General features: G+C 46.2%; 1 protein-coding gene across 1 annotated transcript in view; it reads right to left on the minus strand.

Annotated features, from left to right (window-relative positions):
- Positions 1 to 644: 644 nt before the first annotated feature.
- LOC119374878 (cytochrome P450 2D15-like) overlaps positions 645 to 16,274 on the minus strand; it is a 92,957-nt gene continuing 77,327 nt past the window's right edge. Inside the window, exons 2-4 of the mRNA XM_049411068.1 lie at positions 14,741 to 14,865; positions 2,580 to 2,686; positions 645 to 953 (exon numbers count right to left, since the gene is read on the minus strand). Coding sequence (XP_049267025.1) covers positions 645 to 953; positions 2,580 to 2,686; positions 14,741 to 14,865 — 541 coding nt within the window. The remainder of the gene's footprint in view (positions 954 to 2,579; positions 2,687 to 14,740; positions 14,866 to 16,274) is intronic.

Genomic DNA, 16,274 nt, shown 5'->3' on the forward strand with positions numbered 1-16,274 from the left:
CAAAAATGATGTGTTCTTGTTTTTGATTTCGCCATTGCGGCGCGATAAATGCTTTTGAGAGATACGGTGTTGTGTTGTACAGACATGTCTTAAACTATCCCAGTGAGAAGACACAGTCAAAATCAACTGCGTCACGCCGAGCTGCTGCGAAATGTTGAATCGACGTTACAGCCTGTCGACCGTTATTGCGCGCTTTGTGGCTTCAGAGCGCTATGCTGCCATAGCACGTGTTTTTTTATATTGCGCTGGAACTACCATGACTCAGCTGGACTTTACCGAAAATTTTCAGGACTCCGGCGGATCTATATTGAACCGTCCAGCACACCGAGGTCGCGGCCCGTGTCCAAGGATTCATAATAGGAAACAGAGCGGGCACACGGTACTAGTAAGACATACAGTCCCGTGTGCCCACGTTGTTTCCTATGACGAAGGCATGCTAAGACGCTCAAGTTCATACCCTTTTAAAGTGCCCAAGGACTCGAGGCCGCCACCTAGGCCGGCGTGCTTGTTGCCTCGCTCTGCCCAATATTGCCGGACATGTTCAATAAAGTTTTGACTCACGCACCCGTGCACACGTGCTCGCAGTTGAGTACGACACTGGATTCATATACGTCAGCCAAAATTGATCTGGACCTGCATTTTACTCACAGTGCATAGAGAGCCAAGTCGTCCACCTTGTTTCTAACGAGATTGACGTGCGTGCCACGAATTCGTTTCGTGATTGCCGTGACGAAGCCTGGATTGTGCTGGTAAATGCGCCCGAATCGTAAGGCGTGCTGCATACTTGAGACAAGGCGGTTAATGTCGGCGCGCGCCGGATGGTCGTACGGAAAGCGGCGGCCGTACACTATGGCCGATATGTTGTTAGATGCGGAGGGCATGATGTAGTCGTAAAATGCAATTGGTTTCCCTTGTGCCTTAGCGATCTCGCTGCAGGCGCACTGGAACTCCTCCTGCGAATACGAAAAAAACTTTGCAAGTCATCGAGAACTTTTGGTTTACATTAATAATAATAATAACTGGGGTTTAACGTCCCAAAACCACCATATGATTATGAGAGACGCCGTATTGGAGGGCTCCGGAAATTTCGACCACCTGGGGTTCTTTAACGTGCTCCTAAATCTAAGTACACGGGCCTCAAACATTTTCGCCTCCATCGAAAATGCAGCCGCCGCGGCCGGGATTCGATACCGCGACCTCCGGGTCAGCAGTCAAGCGCCATAACCACTAGACCACCGTGGCGGGGCATTCGTTTACATTCGCTTTTTGTGCTTCTGTTCTGTGTTTTCCGTGCTTGTACGAGATAGAAGTGAGCATACAGCTCACTTATGCCCTGTCAGTGTCTCACAGTCGAACGTTGAGTGAACGTAACTTGTTAAACGGCGCCTTACGTGTTCTGTGAATTGCACACAGACAAACGAGGTCAATAGATGAGCGCTCGCGATTGTGCCTGAAATATCTCAACCAGATTCAAAGCGCACAAAAACCTGAAGCTTGAAACGAATGTGCATAACATTTTTATCGCGGTGGCTATTACATGAAAACTCCAGGTGCATTTTGCCGTCACTGGCAGTGCCGCTGTCATGTTTTCTATCACACCGAAATCGATAACGTCGCCCCGCGTGTCAAATGTCCTTTATGCGAGTGAAAGCGTAGCGCGAAGGGCTCATGGACGGGTGCTGGAGGTGCGGGAAAGGGGGGGGGCGGAGCTGCGTCGCTCCGACTGAAAATGCGAACTTTCCCCAGCCGGGCGTGGTCGCACACGGTTGCATGTGCAGTATCTTTAAAGAGGATTAGCAGAAGGGTCATACTTTTGTACTTGTGCTCTCATCGAAAAATTTGCGCATACCGTAGTTGCACTATGTCGCATGCTAAAGAAATGAGCTACTAGCCTTTCTTCTTATAACTTTTCATTTGCTCGCTACCGCATTCGAAGTTTCGCCCAACATTCTTCTCGAGGACTTTCTCCTCAATACACATTGACGTAGCTCTCCGCCACAGGCAGCGCAGAACAGGCAAAGCGCATTATGAATACGCCGAGAGTGACAAATAATCACTGGTTCCGTGGCTCTTCGAAATGACGGTGCCCCTCGTCGTAAGTGAATGTGAAACAGATGCATCAGCTGGCAGTTTAGCAAAAAAAAATATTGAACACAGTTTACTTACGGTAAATTAGATGAGAAAACGCCGATACATTATGGTAAAAATTGTAGCGGGGCGGTGATGTACGTAGGTTCCCAGAAGAAATAAATATTCAAAAATCCTGGGAACCTGAGCGCATTGCGAAGTTATATTGGAAATTTACAAGAAGGATCCAAATCCTTTACAAAATATTTTAGGCGTGAGGAAATATTGGTAATTATTTTTAGACACTGCGGGATGTGCGGCCACGACACATAGACTGCAGGGCGCGAAACTGTGCTGAAATACTGGGAATTGTACTGCAGGGGCAATGCACATTTTTCTATCATTTCTCATAAAACAGAATGTACTTCTATAACCATAGAAGCTTGCTATGCCAATAAATGATCGTAATATAATTAGGTAGCTCGTCGTGAAGGTGAGTGCAATGAACGAACCACTATGTCATCCATTGCGTACGACTTCCCCATGCCGAAATCGCGGAGTGTGTGCAAACAGAATCTCCGGTTGAGGTTCCAAATCGTCCCATTCATGGTCGCGAGCCCTGTAAGAAAAGGTGAGTTAAGAAAACAAAAAGCATTGAGACTTCAGCAAACGCGCGAAAACAAACACCAAGCCTGTGCGTAACACGCAGCACAGCCACAAGGTAAGCTGGATGAGCGGCTTCACAGCCAATTGCGAACTCCTCAAAGCGCCTGATGCAAGTACACTTGCAAAGTGCGGGATAATTTGTCATCAATTTGCGAAGTAGCGAAGTATCCACTAGGTGTGTAAGGAAATGGGTACCCCTGTCATCAGCATCAAGGGCATCAGCACAGCTGCACGCTGTGTTGATGCTGTCAGTCATCACGATGATTATAATGAATAATGACCGAGCCATTTGTAATGGTTAGGAAACTTAAGAGAACCCATTTCTTACACAATGCTTATGGTTTGACTCATGGTGCCCCGAAATATTTCATTTGGTAATGCGACCCCTCGACCGACAGGACGCCTGTATAGGATCTTTTTCCAAAGACGTTTAAAGCGCTGGCATGCCTCTCAGGTAGAATACTTGACTGCAAAGCAGAATACAGAGCGCGATTTCGACTCGAACCCCATTTTCACAGTACAGCTGTATGTGGCTAGTACTCGAAATTTGCGGCCGGGAGAAGGCAGGTCACCTTTTCCCGGCCGCGGCCGGAATGACCATTCAAAATGAGTTTCCAGGCGAAACCGCCTAGTGCCGGAGGTGGTTCCAGGCAGGAGGAACAGCGGAGGCCGTCTGCGGACGCAGTGAGCGCCTTGTTCGTCCTTGTTCCTCTTATCTTTGTCTAGGGTTTTTCCCGCAGTGGTTCAACAGGAAGACCAGCTGCAGTTTTAAATTCTGAATTTCTCTACTCTCGTCATAACAGGGAGGCCAGGAGGCCGGGTGTACTCAGGCGTATAAACGCGCCGATCAAGGGAATTAGCGACAACCGATCAAAAATAAATTTGTCTGTGTGCGTGTTTGCTTTTCTTAGCGATGGCAGCCGCCGCAGCTCAAAAGAATGAAGCGTATTTGTAGCTTTCATAAAAACTTTGTATCACCTCTGCGTCACGTGCTACGCAGCTTTGCCGGCCAACCGTCTTCGCATACGGGAATTAAGGATGTTTTCTCAATGTGCGCTATACATGCGCTGGACTCCGGCGGCGGCGGACGATATCGCCACCGAAATCAGCTGTTCATTGGGAACTCTGAACAGCTTAGGCCGTCAAAATTGCGGGCCATTCAAAAGGTGGATTGCTGCTGCAGCTGTTTATCACACGATTCAGAGCTGACATGGCGGAGGCCTGCTTGGTATCAGATGGCAGGTTGTGAACTTGCCTATCAACGTGAAAAGCAGTGTACCGAGTAAACCGCCACACATCGACAACGACACCACCATCGAGGTGCACGTTGCACGACGTTGGCTTGCCACGTCTGCCTGCAAGACCGTATTCTGCGCTTCGCGAAATGCGTCAGCGACGTATTTATTAAGACGAAGGCCTTAAAGGGACCCTGAAACGGTTTTTTGATGTTTTTTCAGCGTTTAGGCAAGAGCATCCCCAAATGAATCGCACCAGTTATAAGTGACGCACCGTGTACCAGTCGCGGCTACGGACAATTATATCTATACCCTCCTTCTCAGAGCTGTCTTGCACCCTCAACTCACAGAGACGCTGGCGTCGCCGGCGATCGCAGCGCTCTCATCAGTGCACTCGACGGTTTGAGCTTCGCCCAGGCATGACCTCCAATATTGTGCGCCGACAGGTTGCGCGCAATCTCGGAGGCCCATAGAGTCACTAGAAAAATTTCAGAGTATCGCATCTGTTTTCCGCGCGCCGCCGTCGACGCGATTGGCTTACTCGCATCACGTGGCCTCTTGCCGCCATATCCCTTCCAAGCGCTTTGGGTGCAGGTGCGTTGAATGCAGAGCGCGGCCGGACATTTAGCAGTACCACGGTCCCTAGAAGTACTTCGTCGCTTTTTTAAACGCGTCATGCAGGTGCCAGAGAGTAGCTCCCCAGTAACCGAACGTTGCTGGTGAGCTACTCCGGGAATTTAGTATATTTTTGCATTACGTGTGGGAAACATTAATGACAAAGAGCGTCGTTGTACGTGGCTGCATAGTTGGCCGTGGAATGAATTCGCCCCCCTCGAAGAACACTCCTTTCTGCAGTGAACTACACAAACTTTGCTGGAAAAGCTCTCATGCAACACGACACTTAACCTTTTCGGTTTGCTATGTTCAGCGATATTGAGAACTACATACTACATACCTTTCTGTTTGCTCGGCTGTTTATATCTCGATCTGTTGAACATACTGTGCATGCACTTCGAGTTATAAGCGTGTCACGCACGAGAGCGAAATCGAAGACTTATTAAAATAATAACTGTTTACTGTATACATTGAAGGCAATTGTCGCATGATCATTTACCACTGCGCAAAACTGAAGCGTGGAAATCTGTTGATAAACTTGGTATAGGGCAATCCCTTACAAAAATCCCATATATGGACATATATAAAATTTCCCATATATGGCCACATCAGGAATTGGGCATATCAGGCGCATATATGAATACTCGCCATATATGTGCCACATAGAGCCATATATGGCTTGATATGCCCAATTCCTGATATGTGCCATATATGGCCATATATGGCCTGATATGCCCAATTCCTGATATACCCATATATGGATGAGGCCTATATATGAATGCAAGCCATATATGGCTTTACATGGGTACTTTTATATATAGCCATATATGGATGACTGCTACATATGAAATACGCTTGTGAGGACGGCATAAATTAAAGCTGCAGAAATCATTCTACAGCTAAAATTAATGCTCCCTGATTATTGATGCCACCCAACGGTCTGCAGTAGCAGTCGTGTTTTCAACGCGAGGGATGGGAGCTGTTTCACTGCCCTGCCAAGAAAAATTAGTTATCCTCAAAGCTTTATTGATGAAACCGTCATTTTGCTGTTTATTACTGTTTGGGGTCAGCACATGACTGTTAGTCAAGTTTTTTAATGTATGGAGGCATTCACTGCACAACAACAGTTTGGCAAGGCAGCTAAGATTCAGATCAGTTATATTCCTTTAACATGCACGATCGAAACATTCTGTGCCCATGTAGCTAAAAAGCATGCAAATAAGTTGCTCTCTTGTTTCTTTTTAGTGATTTCATTCAGGCTACATCAACTTTTCACGCGAAAGATACATAGTGTGTAAATTGAGTGCTTATCGACATATCCTATTCAGTTTCAACAGGGTGGCTACTTGGGCTGGTTGGTACTGCATTCTAAAAGGGAAAATACGTTCTTTGTGCGCAAAACGTTTCAGAAAAGGCAGATAGGAGTGCGCTCTGTCCTATCTGTATTTTCTGAAACGTTTTGCGCACAAAGAACGTTTTTTTACTATTCAGTTTCATAAACACATTGTTCACCGTGTTTTTATTGAGAATATTTTTGCGTGTCAATTGGGATTCTTTTGCGAGACAAATTAAATTATCTACTTGCCACTGACCATGTGGACTGCGTGTGCATTGAATGATTTAGGGGACATGATATTTAACCTTTATGGAGTTCGACCAATAGCGGCTGGTATGCAAGCTTGTGATGTGCAAGTATAGTGGAAAAAATGGCGGCTATAAGTCTCTGTGCGAGTAGAAATGGAGTGACATTTCTTGAAAACCTGACGCTAAAAAATTGTGTTGTCAAAACTTGCCTGCTTTTGATACAGCTACTAAAACATTAATATTTTAATCAGTTGCAAGCCCTAAGCAGATCAGTCGGGCTTAATTTGTCGACTTGTACAAAATTACGTACAGTGCTCACGGATTCAAAGGCGACATCACATTTTTTAGTATAACGACTGGTATGCGCAACTGCTCGAGATAACCACATCATATCACGACTAATCTGGTCTCTACATATATGTTCCTCTGGTCTACGCGTTCGAGTCGAAATTACGCCGATATGACCCGAACTGAAGACGGTGGAGATAAAAGTATGTGCGTTAATTGGTCCTAAATTGTCCCGTTTCAATCCGTGAGTACTGTACACCGTCTTCTAGAATTGCCCTCGCAAGAAGTTTTAGCCGTGTGCACTTATCTTCAAGACAAGCGTAATTCTAAAAACAAGGTAAAAGCTGGGCGAGAACTGACCAATTAAGACACGGGCACATAAATGTCATGACACATACTTGGGGATGCGGATTGCCAACTGTTTTTCATTTGTGAATTGCGTAAGTTGTAATTGACTTTTGGTGTTCTCTCAAATGTCAAAGCAAAAAAAATATCCAGATATATTTATGTTTTCTTTATTTTTACGAAAACTACAATAACACGAAAGCCATAATTTAGTTGGTACAGCGCTTGCTTCCGATAAATTGGGGGAGTCATGTCTGGAAGAAATAGAAAAAACAAAACAAAATGCTGTTGTAAAAATAAAATAGCTAGAATACGACGTCTTAATCACGTAACCACAATTATTATGCAGTCATATACTGATCAAAACATGCAATGCACTACGCTTTGTGAGTTTTCATAATTTTCGAGTACAGCGTAAGAAGGCAATGAAAACGATAAACTTACCTTAAAATTTAGCAGAGGCTGTGATGTACAGAGCCAGTAAATCCAGAGGAACTTAATCACAACTTAAGACGACCACACTGATCCGTACAGCTTTTCAGAAAGGAAGATGCGAGGAAAACTTGCACGCAAGCTTAGGCGTCCATTTTTGCGCACCAAAAGTTAACGATGGTCGAGCCAACGGCCTCTCCACAAAAACACACTTGCCTCTGCATCCACAATTGCACCACATGCAGAGAAGTAAATTCCTCAGGTCTGCGTTGAAGTCAGTGCAAAATCAAAGCAGTCGCTGAACAAGAAATAAGAGCAAGAGAGATCACAAGTGACGAACACGACACGCGCATGCTGCTCCGGTAGCTCCGGTCAGCAAAGAAGCAACAGCGGCGCGGATGGATACAGCCTTGATCATGATGCATCGCTAAGGCGTCCGTGATATCACCAATTTACACAGTTGTCGCTGCAGTAAATTTTGCGAAGCTTATTGGCAAACAAAGTTTCAACTCTTCATAATTATTAACGCGATAATAACACCTTACAAGTTAAACTTTTCGTGTGCTATTTTCTTTATCGCAACCGTAGATGGCCTACGTGCCTTCTGGTCGTCTGTGTTCCTGCGTGCAGTGGAAGTTTCCAGTATGCATTCACCGAATTGCTCACCCCTCAGACCGGAATCGCTCGTCCTCGCTTGTGTTCGCCGCGAGCAAGCAGCACCGCGTTTAACTAGTCACGCGGGTTTCGGGACAATAGGGCTCGCTCTATCCCCGCTGGCTGCCGAGAGGCACAGGTGCATGACCTTTGAGGGAGGCGTTCGTAGAATCTGCAATTCGCTGCTTCACGTACGCTGGCTGCCACAGCGTGTTCGATCCGGATATTTATCTTACTTCTCATGCTTTAATAATAATAATAATAATAATAATAATAATAATAATAATAATAATAATAATAATAATAATAATAATAATAATGGTAATAATAAATGTACTGTTCCTACAACCCCTAGATGAACGTTGAATCAACGATATTACTCCCATGGCAAAAATTATATGGCCCCATTGAAACAAACAGGTGTGTCCGCGTACCCATGAGCCGCTGCGCGCGAGCGTGTAATTATGCATGTGCGCGCATATGTATACGTATTCGCGTATAGTTCACAAGCATATGCGCCACACTCTTAGTGTCGAAAGGATAGAGCCCCATGTAGTTTTATTTATTATGTGGCTGCTCTACGGAGCGCTGTAAATAGAATGGCCAGTCTGGTTTATGTAAGGCCCTTAATTATTCACAAAAACGTCTCGTGATAAATGCATTCGCGAGATAACATTTAAGGCAATTGGTGCACGTTATTAGCGATCCCGATAAAGAAATGACACACACAAAATAGAAGTCTTGCGAATTCGGTGCAGTGGAACTGCAGCGTTCTGAGCGCTTAATAATTGGTGAATTAAATGTGCATCGTGTGAGCGTCAATTGGACACTTCTTAACGTATACCCCTTAAGTATGTATCGAGTGAGATTCAACTGACACTTCCAAACCTCGCATCAAATGAATTCTTTGAATGTACTCATTACAAATGAACATTAAGTTGACCATCTGCACAGTCAAGAAGTTTATACGCAGCCAAATGAAACGCAAAGCGGCATTTTTGCAAGACATGAGCACGACACCAATTTTTAATGTAAGTATAATGCCTGCGATTTGTACTGTCTCATTTTTGTTTTTGAAAATACTGCCTCAAATATTGCTCTGCGCATACTACTATGGTAAATGTCAACTGAAAGTGATCCCAGATGTGAGTAAACAACGTTCACAGAAACCTCGTTAAATGAAGTGTCCAGCATATAGCCATCACAAACTTCGAATTATCAGCAAGTTCGTCCACTGATGTGCGAGATAAAAAGCTGCATTAAAACTAGCTTTTATTTAACCATGTATTACTGTGAACAATAGAAGTTGCATGCATGGCGTTTTTTATATACCACAACTATACACATCGGCTTGGTTAATGAAAATAGCGAGGTTTGGGAGCTTGCATGTATTATATGTGCGGACAGAATAGCGCCCTTGTAAAAACATCTCGTATATATAATAATGACGTCGTAATAATTGCCACCTATTGTTGGAAACCTAAAGTTCATGTAAAACTCAGTACAAGCTATACACGAGTGAACCATGCACTGACACGTACATATATACCTTATTATTTTATCTTTTATGATTGCATTGCAACAATTGATACTCTTGTTGGTGTAGATACCAATTAGGCCACTTTCCTGTACGGATTGCCTTATATGACAATCCCCATATATGTTAGTAACTCGTGTCGTATATACGTTGTTCATGCCATATATGGTAGCACAACCCCATATATGGATCTACTTGATGTACATATATGGTGTGGCCGTGCCATATATGGCTGCATTTCACTCTATACATGGACCACCCGCGCCATATATGGCTGTATTTGTCTCCATATATGGGAAAATCGCGCCATATATGGCCCTATTTACATCCATATATGGCAAGCGGTAGCCACATATGCACACATATATACTCATATATGCCCGCATATAATTTATATAAGTGCCATATATGACATTTCCGTAAGGGATGTTATTAAGCGTATTTTTTTTTTCAAAAAAAAAAAAATGTTGCTAATGCTGCAATGCGCCGAGCGTACCCTTACAATACTGTTTAGTGGGTGAGAAATGGTCACAGCAAAAAAGAAAAAAAAATCGGCTTATCCTCCCACGTATTGGGGGAATCGATTTCATGCGAGCCCTAGATATATATACATACTGTGCTGCAGTAGCATGCGCGTTAAAAATTTTCGGGATATGCTATTTATGATCAAAATAACATAAAGCACTGCGCCGAGGAAGTTTTAACAAGAGTGCATTACGAAAAAAAAAGTTGAAATTAAAAGCAGCGCAGAAACCGAACCCCAGCTGTTTACGCGCTTGCAACGCAAAAAAAAAAACTTTGTCGGAACACAGCAAAATATTTGCAAATGCACTGCAACGTTGGGAATATTAAGGAGACAAAAAATAGGGAATGAAACAACTGAGTAGTGACGTCCAACCATTTTTGATGGCCTATTTTCTACGTATCTGTTAGGAAATGACAACGTATTCGCAAAATAAGATGCACCTTACCTACCGCACGCCGATTCGCCCGTGCGTTCGGCTGCTGGCGTCCCGAACAGAGACAAATACTTCACGCACAACTTCCACTTCCCGTACACACACCACTTCTACTACAGTAACACCCAGCTGAACAGGAAGCACGGTGCGCAAGTAAGGTTTGCGTCAGCGCTCAGTCGAAGGACGCAATGCTGAATGTTCTCGATGTTCGATAATGTTCTCGAATGCGCTATGAAGTGAACCTGAACACAGACTGCAAGGCTAGCTCAAATAGTCAACATTCACCAAGTGTCGAAGTAAATGGCATATCGCACGGTCATTACGTTAATGCAACTATGTGTACAGCTCCGGGCCTTGCGAACACACCCGGCCGTGAAACGAAAAGAGACCGATGAAGCCACGAAGACAGTTCGCGAGCACATGGCAACATTCGCCGCAGGTTTTGTTAGCTACACCGCTTACCGCGCAGTCAATTCATGGCTGTCGATGATTCGAAATCACTTCTGATACCCTTTTGAAGAAACACACACACATATATATTGCAGTTACGCCGAGCGTAACACGGCATCGAGGCGAAAAGATCGGTCACTTCTCCACACACGCTACCAACGCGCCGGATGGTCCGGAAGGGAAATGGCCGCCGCCGCCCAATGTTGCCCGCGTGCAGCCTACCTTTGCGGTACTCTGAAATTTTCCAGTGACTCTAGAGGCCCAGTGTGCCCGGCAGCACACCGTCTGGCAACAAAGACGAAGCTCGCGGAGTGGTTGATATCTGCTCCGACAGGTGCCGCAACACTACCAGCCGATCTTATTTTATTCTCCTGTATGGCGACAACGTGCAAAAGCATGCGGACAAACAAAAAAATTCGAGAACGATCACCGATAAGCGTAAACTCGGGCAATGTGGTTGTGTCTTCAGGGGTGAAGTTACAGCCGCAGACACGTGGATCGTGGCGTTGAACGGATAGCGAGAGCGCGACGCTCAATGCAGCGACGAGATGAAGGGATTCCGCTCGCCATATGCCTCACAAACATTGCACGATGTCGCAGCTTTACAAGTCACCAATTGCTAGTTATGTGGTACACAACAAGGCCAAGGCAAATAATTGTGTCCAAGAAAAGCAACCTCGAGATAAACACTGTCGCTCAGCTCCCGTCAACACGGAGTACGTTGTAACACAGGCAGACGTCGCTCGCTGCCCACAGGAGGTTCAGTGACGTGTACTGGACATATCCAATCAGATCAGCCGCCTGCGTGACGTCGCGCTTCCAATACGACGCGCACTTAAAGATGGCGGTTTGAAAACGCGTTTGGCTGAGCCACCGTGATCGGCGTCGATTCGCAGCTTTAAAGACTTGTAATAAATTGCACAGTTTACGCACAGAGCTTATATCGGTCTGCATATGATCCTTAGGACTTGCTCTACCGGCCCAATGTGTTCGTACAAAAACGTGAAAACCGTTTCAGGGTCCCTTTAAAGGCCTGATCAAACGCCAAAATGGACCGACGTCCGATGGCGTCGGCTCCAACAGGAGTGATGAAAAAATCATCATCCTGTGATGACGTAACCGTAAGATGTCATCATGGCGTCACAGATAGCCGAAAGGCAGGATCAACACACCGACAGAGGAGGAAGAATATGGCTTTCGCCTTCGAGTCGTCTTAGGTGAACGCATCAGGGTTCCTGTGCTTCTTTGTATATGTAGGCTCCACAGAAACCACCAATTAGTTAAGACATCTTACAAAGTCTAAGCTAACACTGATTAACCTGATTTGCTTAAATTCGGCTTCACTTCTACGCGCAAATGCATACGTCGGAAGATATTTTTGCACGGGCAATATCAGCCATGTTATTTCAGTACAGACGTCTCTTGCACATTTGTTTATTATTTCATTATATGTGTCCTTTGGGCCCCACGGCATGGATGTGCATTGGCAAAGAGCGGGCAGGGCAGTTGGTGGTTCCATTTCATCATGCTCCAGCGCGGACGGCTAACGCCATCTCTTGGAGCCTGAGGAAACTAGACATTTTTTCTCGCTGACGCCAACAAATTCCGTAGTTAGTCGTATACAGCTGCGCTGTGTTGCCCGCTAACGTTTTCGCACAAAGTTTCGTCACGCCTTTAATATGGCCATGTGTAGACATACTGTCACGTGGTCGTTACGTCGATGAAGGCAGAAGTCAGCACGTCAGAGATGAAACTTTTTTTGGCCAAACTTGTGGCCGGGAAATTGAAAGTCAAACTACAGCAATAGACTGATAGCTGCGAACAGAGCGTCGACCGTCGATCAACTGACAAGCGGTGAAGCGCGTTGGCATATATGCATGTGCCGCAGAATATTCCAGCGTTATCGCTTGGTTGTCGCGCAATCTCTAGAATAAGCTCGAGTGTTCGCGTCTTGCCCGCAATCTTAACAAAATGATCTACAATAATCGAGAAGCTTCTCTAACAATGAGGCGCGGGTTGCGCTGAGCGTCGCTGACAGTCTTTGTGAGCGAAAACCGAATACAGCGAAAGTGATAAAAAACGCGCGTTACAATGCCCCCCCTTGAAACAGCTTCATCCCGATGCTTAAAAACAGAACATGAATACATGCAATACCAAAGAAAACTAATAAAGCAAGCAAACATTAGAGTCCTCAGGTGCGTTAACGAGCATAGTATGGTTTAAGGCGCACCACATACACGACCTCGGATCGAGCTCGGCGCCTCTGAGAGTTCGTGATGCCGTCGGGGACAACCTCGTAGTCGAGTGCGCCGAGACATCGAAGTACCTTGTACGGTCCAAAGTATCGTCGAAGAAGCTTCTCGCTCAGTCCGCGTCGTCGTATTGGCGTCCAGACCCAGACACGGTCGCCGGGCTGGTACTCCACGAAGCGTCGTCGAAGATTGTAGCGACAGCTGTCTGTGTGCTGCTGGGTCTTGATGCCAGGCGGGCGAGCTGTCGAGCTTCTTGGACACGTTGTAAGTAAGCGGCGTCGTCTAGATTTTCTTCGTCGGTGATGTTGGGTAGCATTGCGTCGAGCGTCGTCGCCGGGCTCCTTCCGTAGACCAACTTGTACGGCGTCATCTGCGCCGTTTCTTGGACGGCCGTGTTGTAAGCGAAGGTCACGTACGGAAGGACGGCGTCCCACGTCAACGTCGACGTATGTACATGGCCAGCATGTCGGCGATGGTCTTATTTAGACGCTCGGTTAATCCATTGGTCTGCGGGTGGTAGGCGGTGGTGCGGCGGTGGCTCGTCTCGCTTTATTTGAAGATCGCCTGAGTTAGGTCCGCAGTAAAGGCGGTACCTCTGTCTGTGATGAGGGCCTCTGGGGCGCCATGACGCAAGATGATGTTCTCCACGAAGAACTTGGCTACCTCGGCGGCACTGCCTTTGGGCAAGGCCTTTGTCTCGGCGTAGCGGGTGAGGTAGTCAGTTGCTACGACGATCCACTTGTTGCCGGTAATCGACGTCGGGAACGGCCCCAGTAGGTCCATCCCAATTTGCTGGAACGGCCGGTGAGGTGGTTCGATGGGCTGCAGAAGTCCAGCTGGCCTAGTCGGCGGTGTCTTCCGTCGCTGGCAATCTCGGCAAGTCGTAACGTAGTGGGCGACGTCGGCAGCAAGGCGTGGGTAGTAGTATTTCTCCTGCATTCTGAGCTGAGGTGGCCAGCCATCGGGTCGTCTTGCAGGGCCTGCAGAACTTCTGGTCGCAGAGCCGAAGGTACAAAGATAAGGTAGTTGGCCCGGGCCGGAGAGAAGTTCTTCTTTACGAGGACGTCATTTTTCAAGAAAAATGACGCCAATCCACGCCTGAATACTTTCGGAACAACGGCGCTCCTGCCCTTGAGGTATTCCACAAGGCCCCTGAGTTCCGGGTCAGCTTGCTCTCGTTCAGCGAAGTCATCGGAACTTATGGTTCCCAAGAAGCTGTCATCATCGTGGTCGTCCTGCGGCGGTGCGTCGACGGGGGCACAAGTCAGCACGTCAGAGATGAAACTTTATTTGGCCAAACTTGTGGCCGGGAAACTGAAAGTCAAACTACAGCAATAGACTGATAGCGGCGAACAGAGCGTCGACCGTCGATCAACTGACAAGCGGTGAAGCGCGTTGGCATTTACGCATGTGCCGCAGATTATTCCAGCGTTATCGCTGGTTGTCGCGCAAATCTCTAGAATAAGCTCGAGTGTTCGCGTCTTGCGCGCAATCTTAACAAAATGATCTACAATAATCGAGGAGCTTCTCGAATAATAAGGCGCGGGTTGCGCTGAACGTCGCTGATAGTCTTTGTGGGCGAAAACCGAACACAGTGAAAGTGATAATAAGAAACGGGCGTGGCAATATCAAGCCAAGCCGTTTTTTTGTACGCACCTTCGTACCGATCTGATTTCATGACCCAAAACCGGGAACGATTCAGGAACTCCTTCCTGGAGTAGAACTTTTTGATGCTACCGAAATCGTTGAGGATCACGATGCTGGCGAGGTTTTGCCTTAATCTGCGCAAGATGAAAATGCGACAACACGCTCATACTGGTGAACGAAAGACTGCAGTTAAGTTGTTTTTCCATAACCAGAAAATCGCTTTCAACAAGCAGCTAGTTCAGTAAATTTCAGTGTACTAGACACAAACACTCTACAGGAACGGTACTTAGTGCGCTTTTGATAATTGATTTGCGCCGCACAAGCTGATCTTCTCGTGAATTCCGTCTTAGAACCTCTGCTATTATTAGTTGTTTTATCAGCAGGATGTGTTTAGGAGACACATAAATATTAAGGCTATACGCAGTTGAATGCGTATTACAGAGAGAAACCAACACTGCCGAAGATGTTGCAGCTCTTGGGTCCGGCATCTCTTCTAGTTTTATGGCCCGAGAATCGCAATATGCGAGTGAATACCACAAAATTCACTGAAGCGTTTCAACAAGAACGTGTTCCTCTTACGACTTCTTACTTATGGGTGCCCAATCCAATTCTCTGTTAGGATAACGTAACCTTGGGTTAGTTTCTTCCCGCAGTATTGTCATGGAAGGAACATTTCGAATACATCACGGGGAAAGCTTGCCGAACATTTAAACTAACGTAAAGAAGCTTCAATATCTTCTGATCCAATGTAACGCACCAAAGTCCTACTGTCATCTTAAATATTACCTTGCGCGCCCTTCAATTACGTTTCTTAGATTATTCCTTCCAGGTTCGAGATCACGAAACAGTAACTATGGCAAAACAATTATTAGAACGTTCAAGGTGGCTGTGACACAGCGACAGTAATGACACAGCCTTTGAATGGCTCCTCACCTATTTTTCCAAGTAATCATCAAGTGACTGCAGTGTCCGAAGATTATGCCTCACGAATCGATTACCGCAGATCCGTCAACAACGAGCGGAGTTACAGGAATATGTCGCGCGCTTTAAACGCTTTCCTTCTTCTCTTGCCCCGACGAGCGCGCTGAAAGGTCGTCGGTACGAGGCTGTGCTGCTTTCTGTTCTCTCTCAGCGTTATCTCGCACAGCTCCAGTTGGTCATTGGCTCTGAGTCCGTCCCTGGTCCCACATTCAGGCCATGCGTGAAGCTATATACTTCTGAAGAGTGGCTTGCTAAGTGACTTCGTACTACATCCTCGCGCAAAGCATCGCAAAGACGGAGACACGAAAATGATCACACATATATAGCGTAATTTTCATTTCTGCACTGAGGCCACGTGTCTTTTTTTTTCACGTTATTGCAAAGGCAGACGTGTTTTTCAGTAAATCTCAGTTTACATGTTAAAGAGACAGGGCGTGCAAACACGGGCACAAGAAAGAATTCAAGACACCACATCACTTAGTGGTGTCTTGAATTCTCTTTTGTGTCCGTGTTTGCATGCCCTGCCTCTTTAACATCAATATTTACCAGCCAGCTAAGCTCT

Source organism: Rhipicephalus sanguineus, chromosome 11 (genome assembly GCF_013339695.2).
Source record: "Rhipicephalus sanguineus isolate Rsan-2018 chromosome 11, BIME_Rsan_1.4, whole genome shotgun sequence".
In the NCBI taxonomy this organism is placed as follows: domain Eukaryota; kingdom Metazoa; phylum Arthropoda; class Arachnida; order Ixodida; family Ixodidae; genus Rhipicephalus; species Rhipicephalus sanguineus.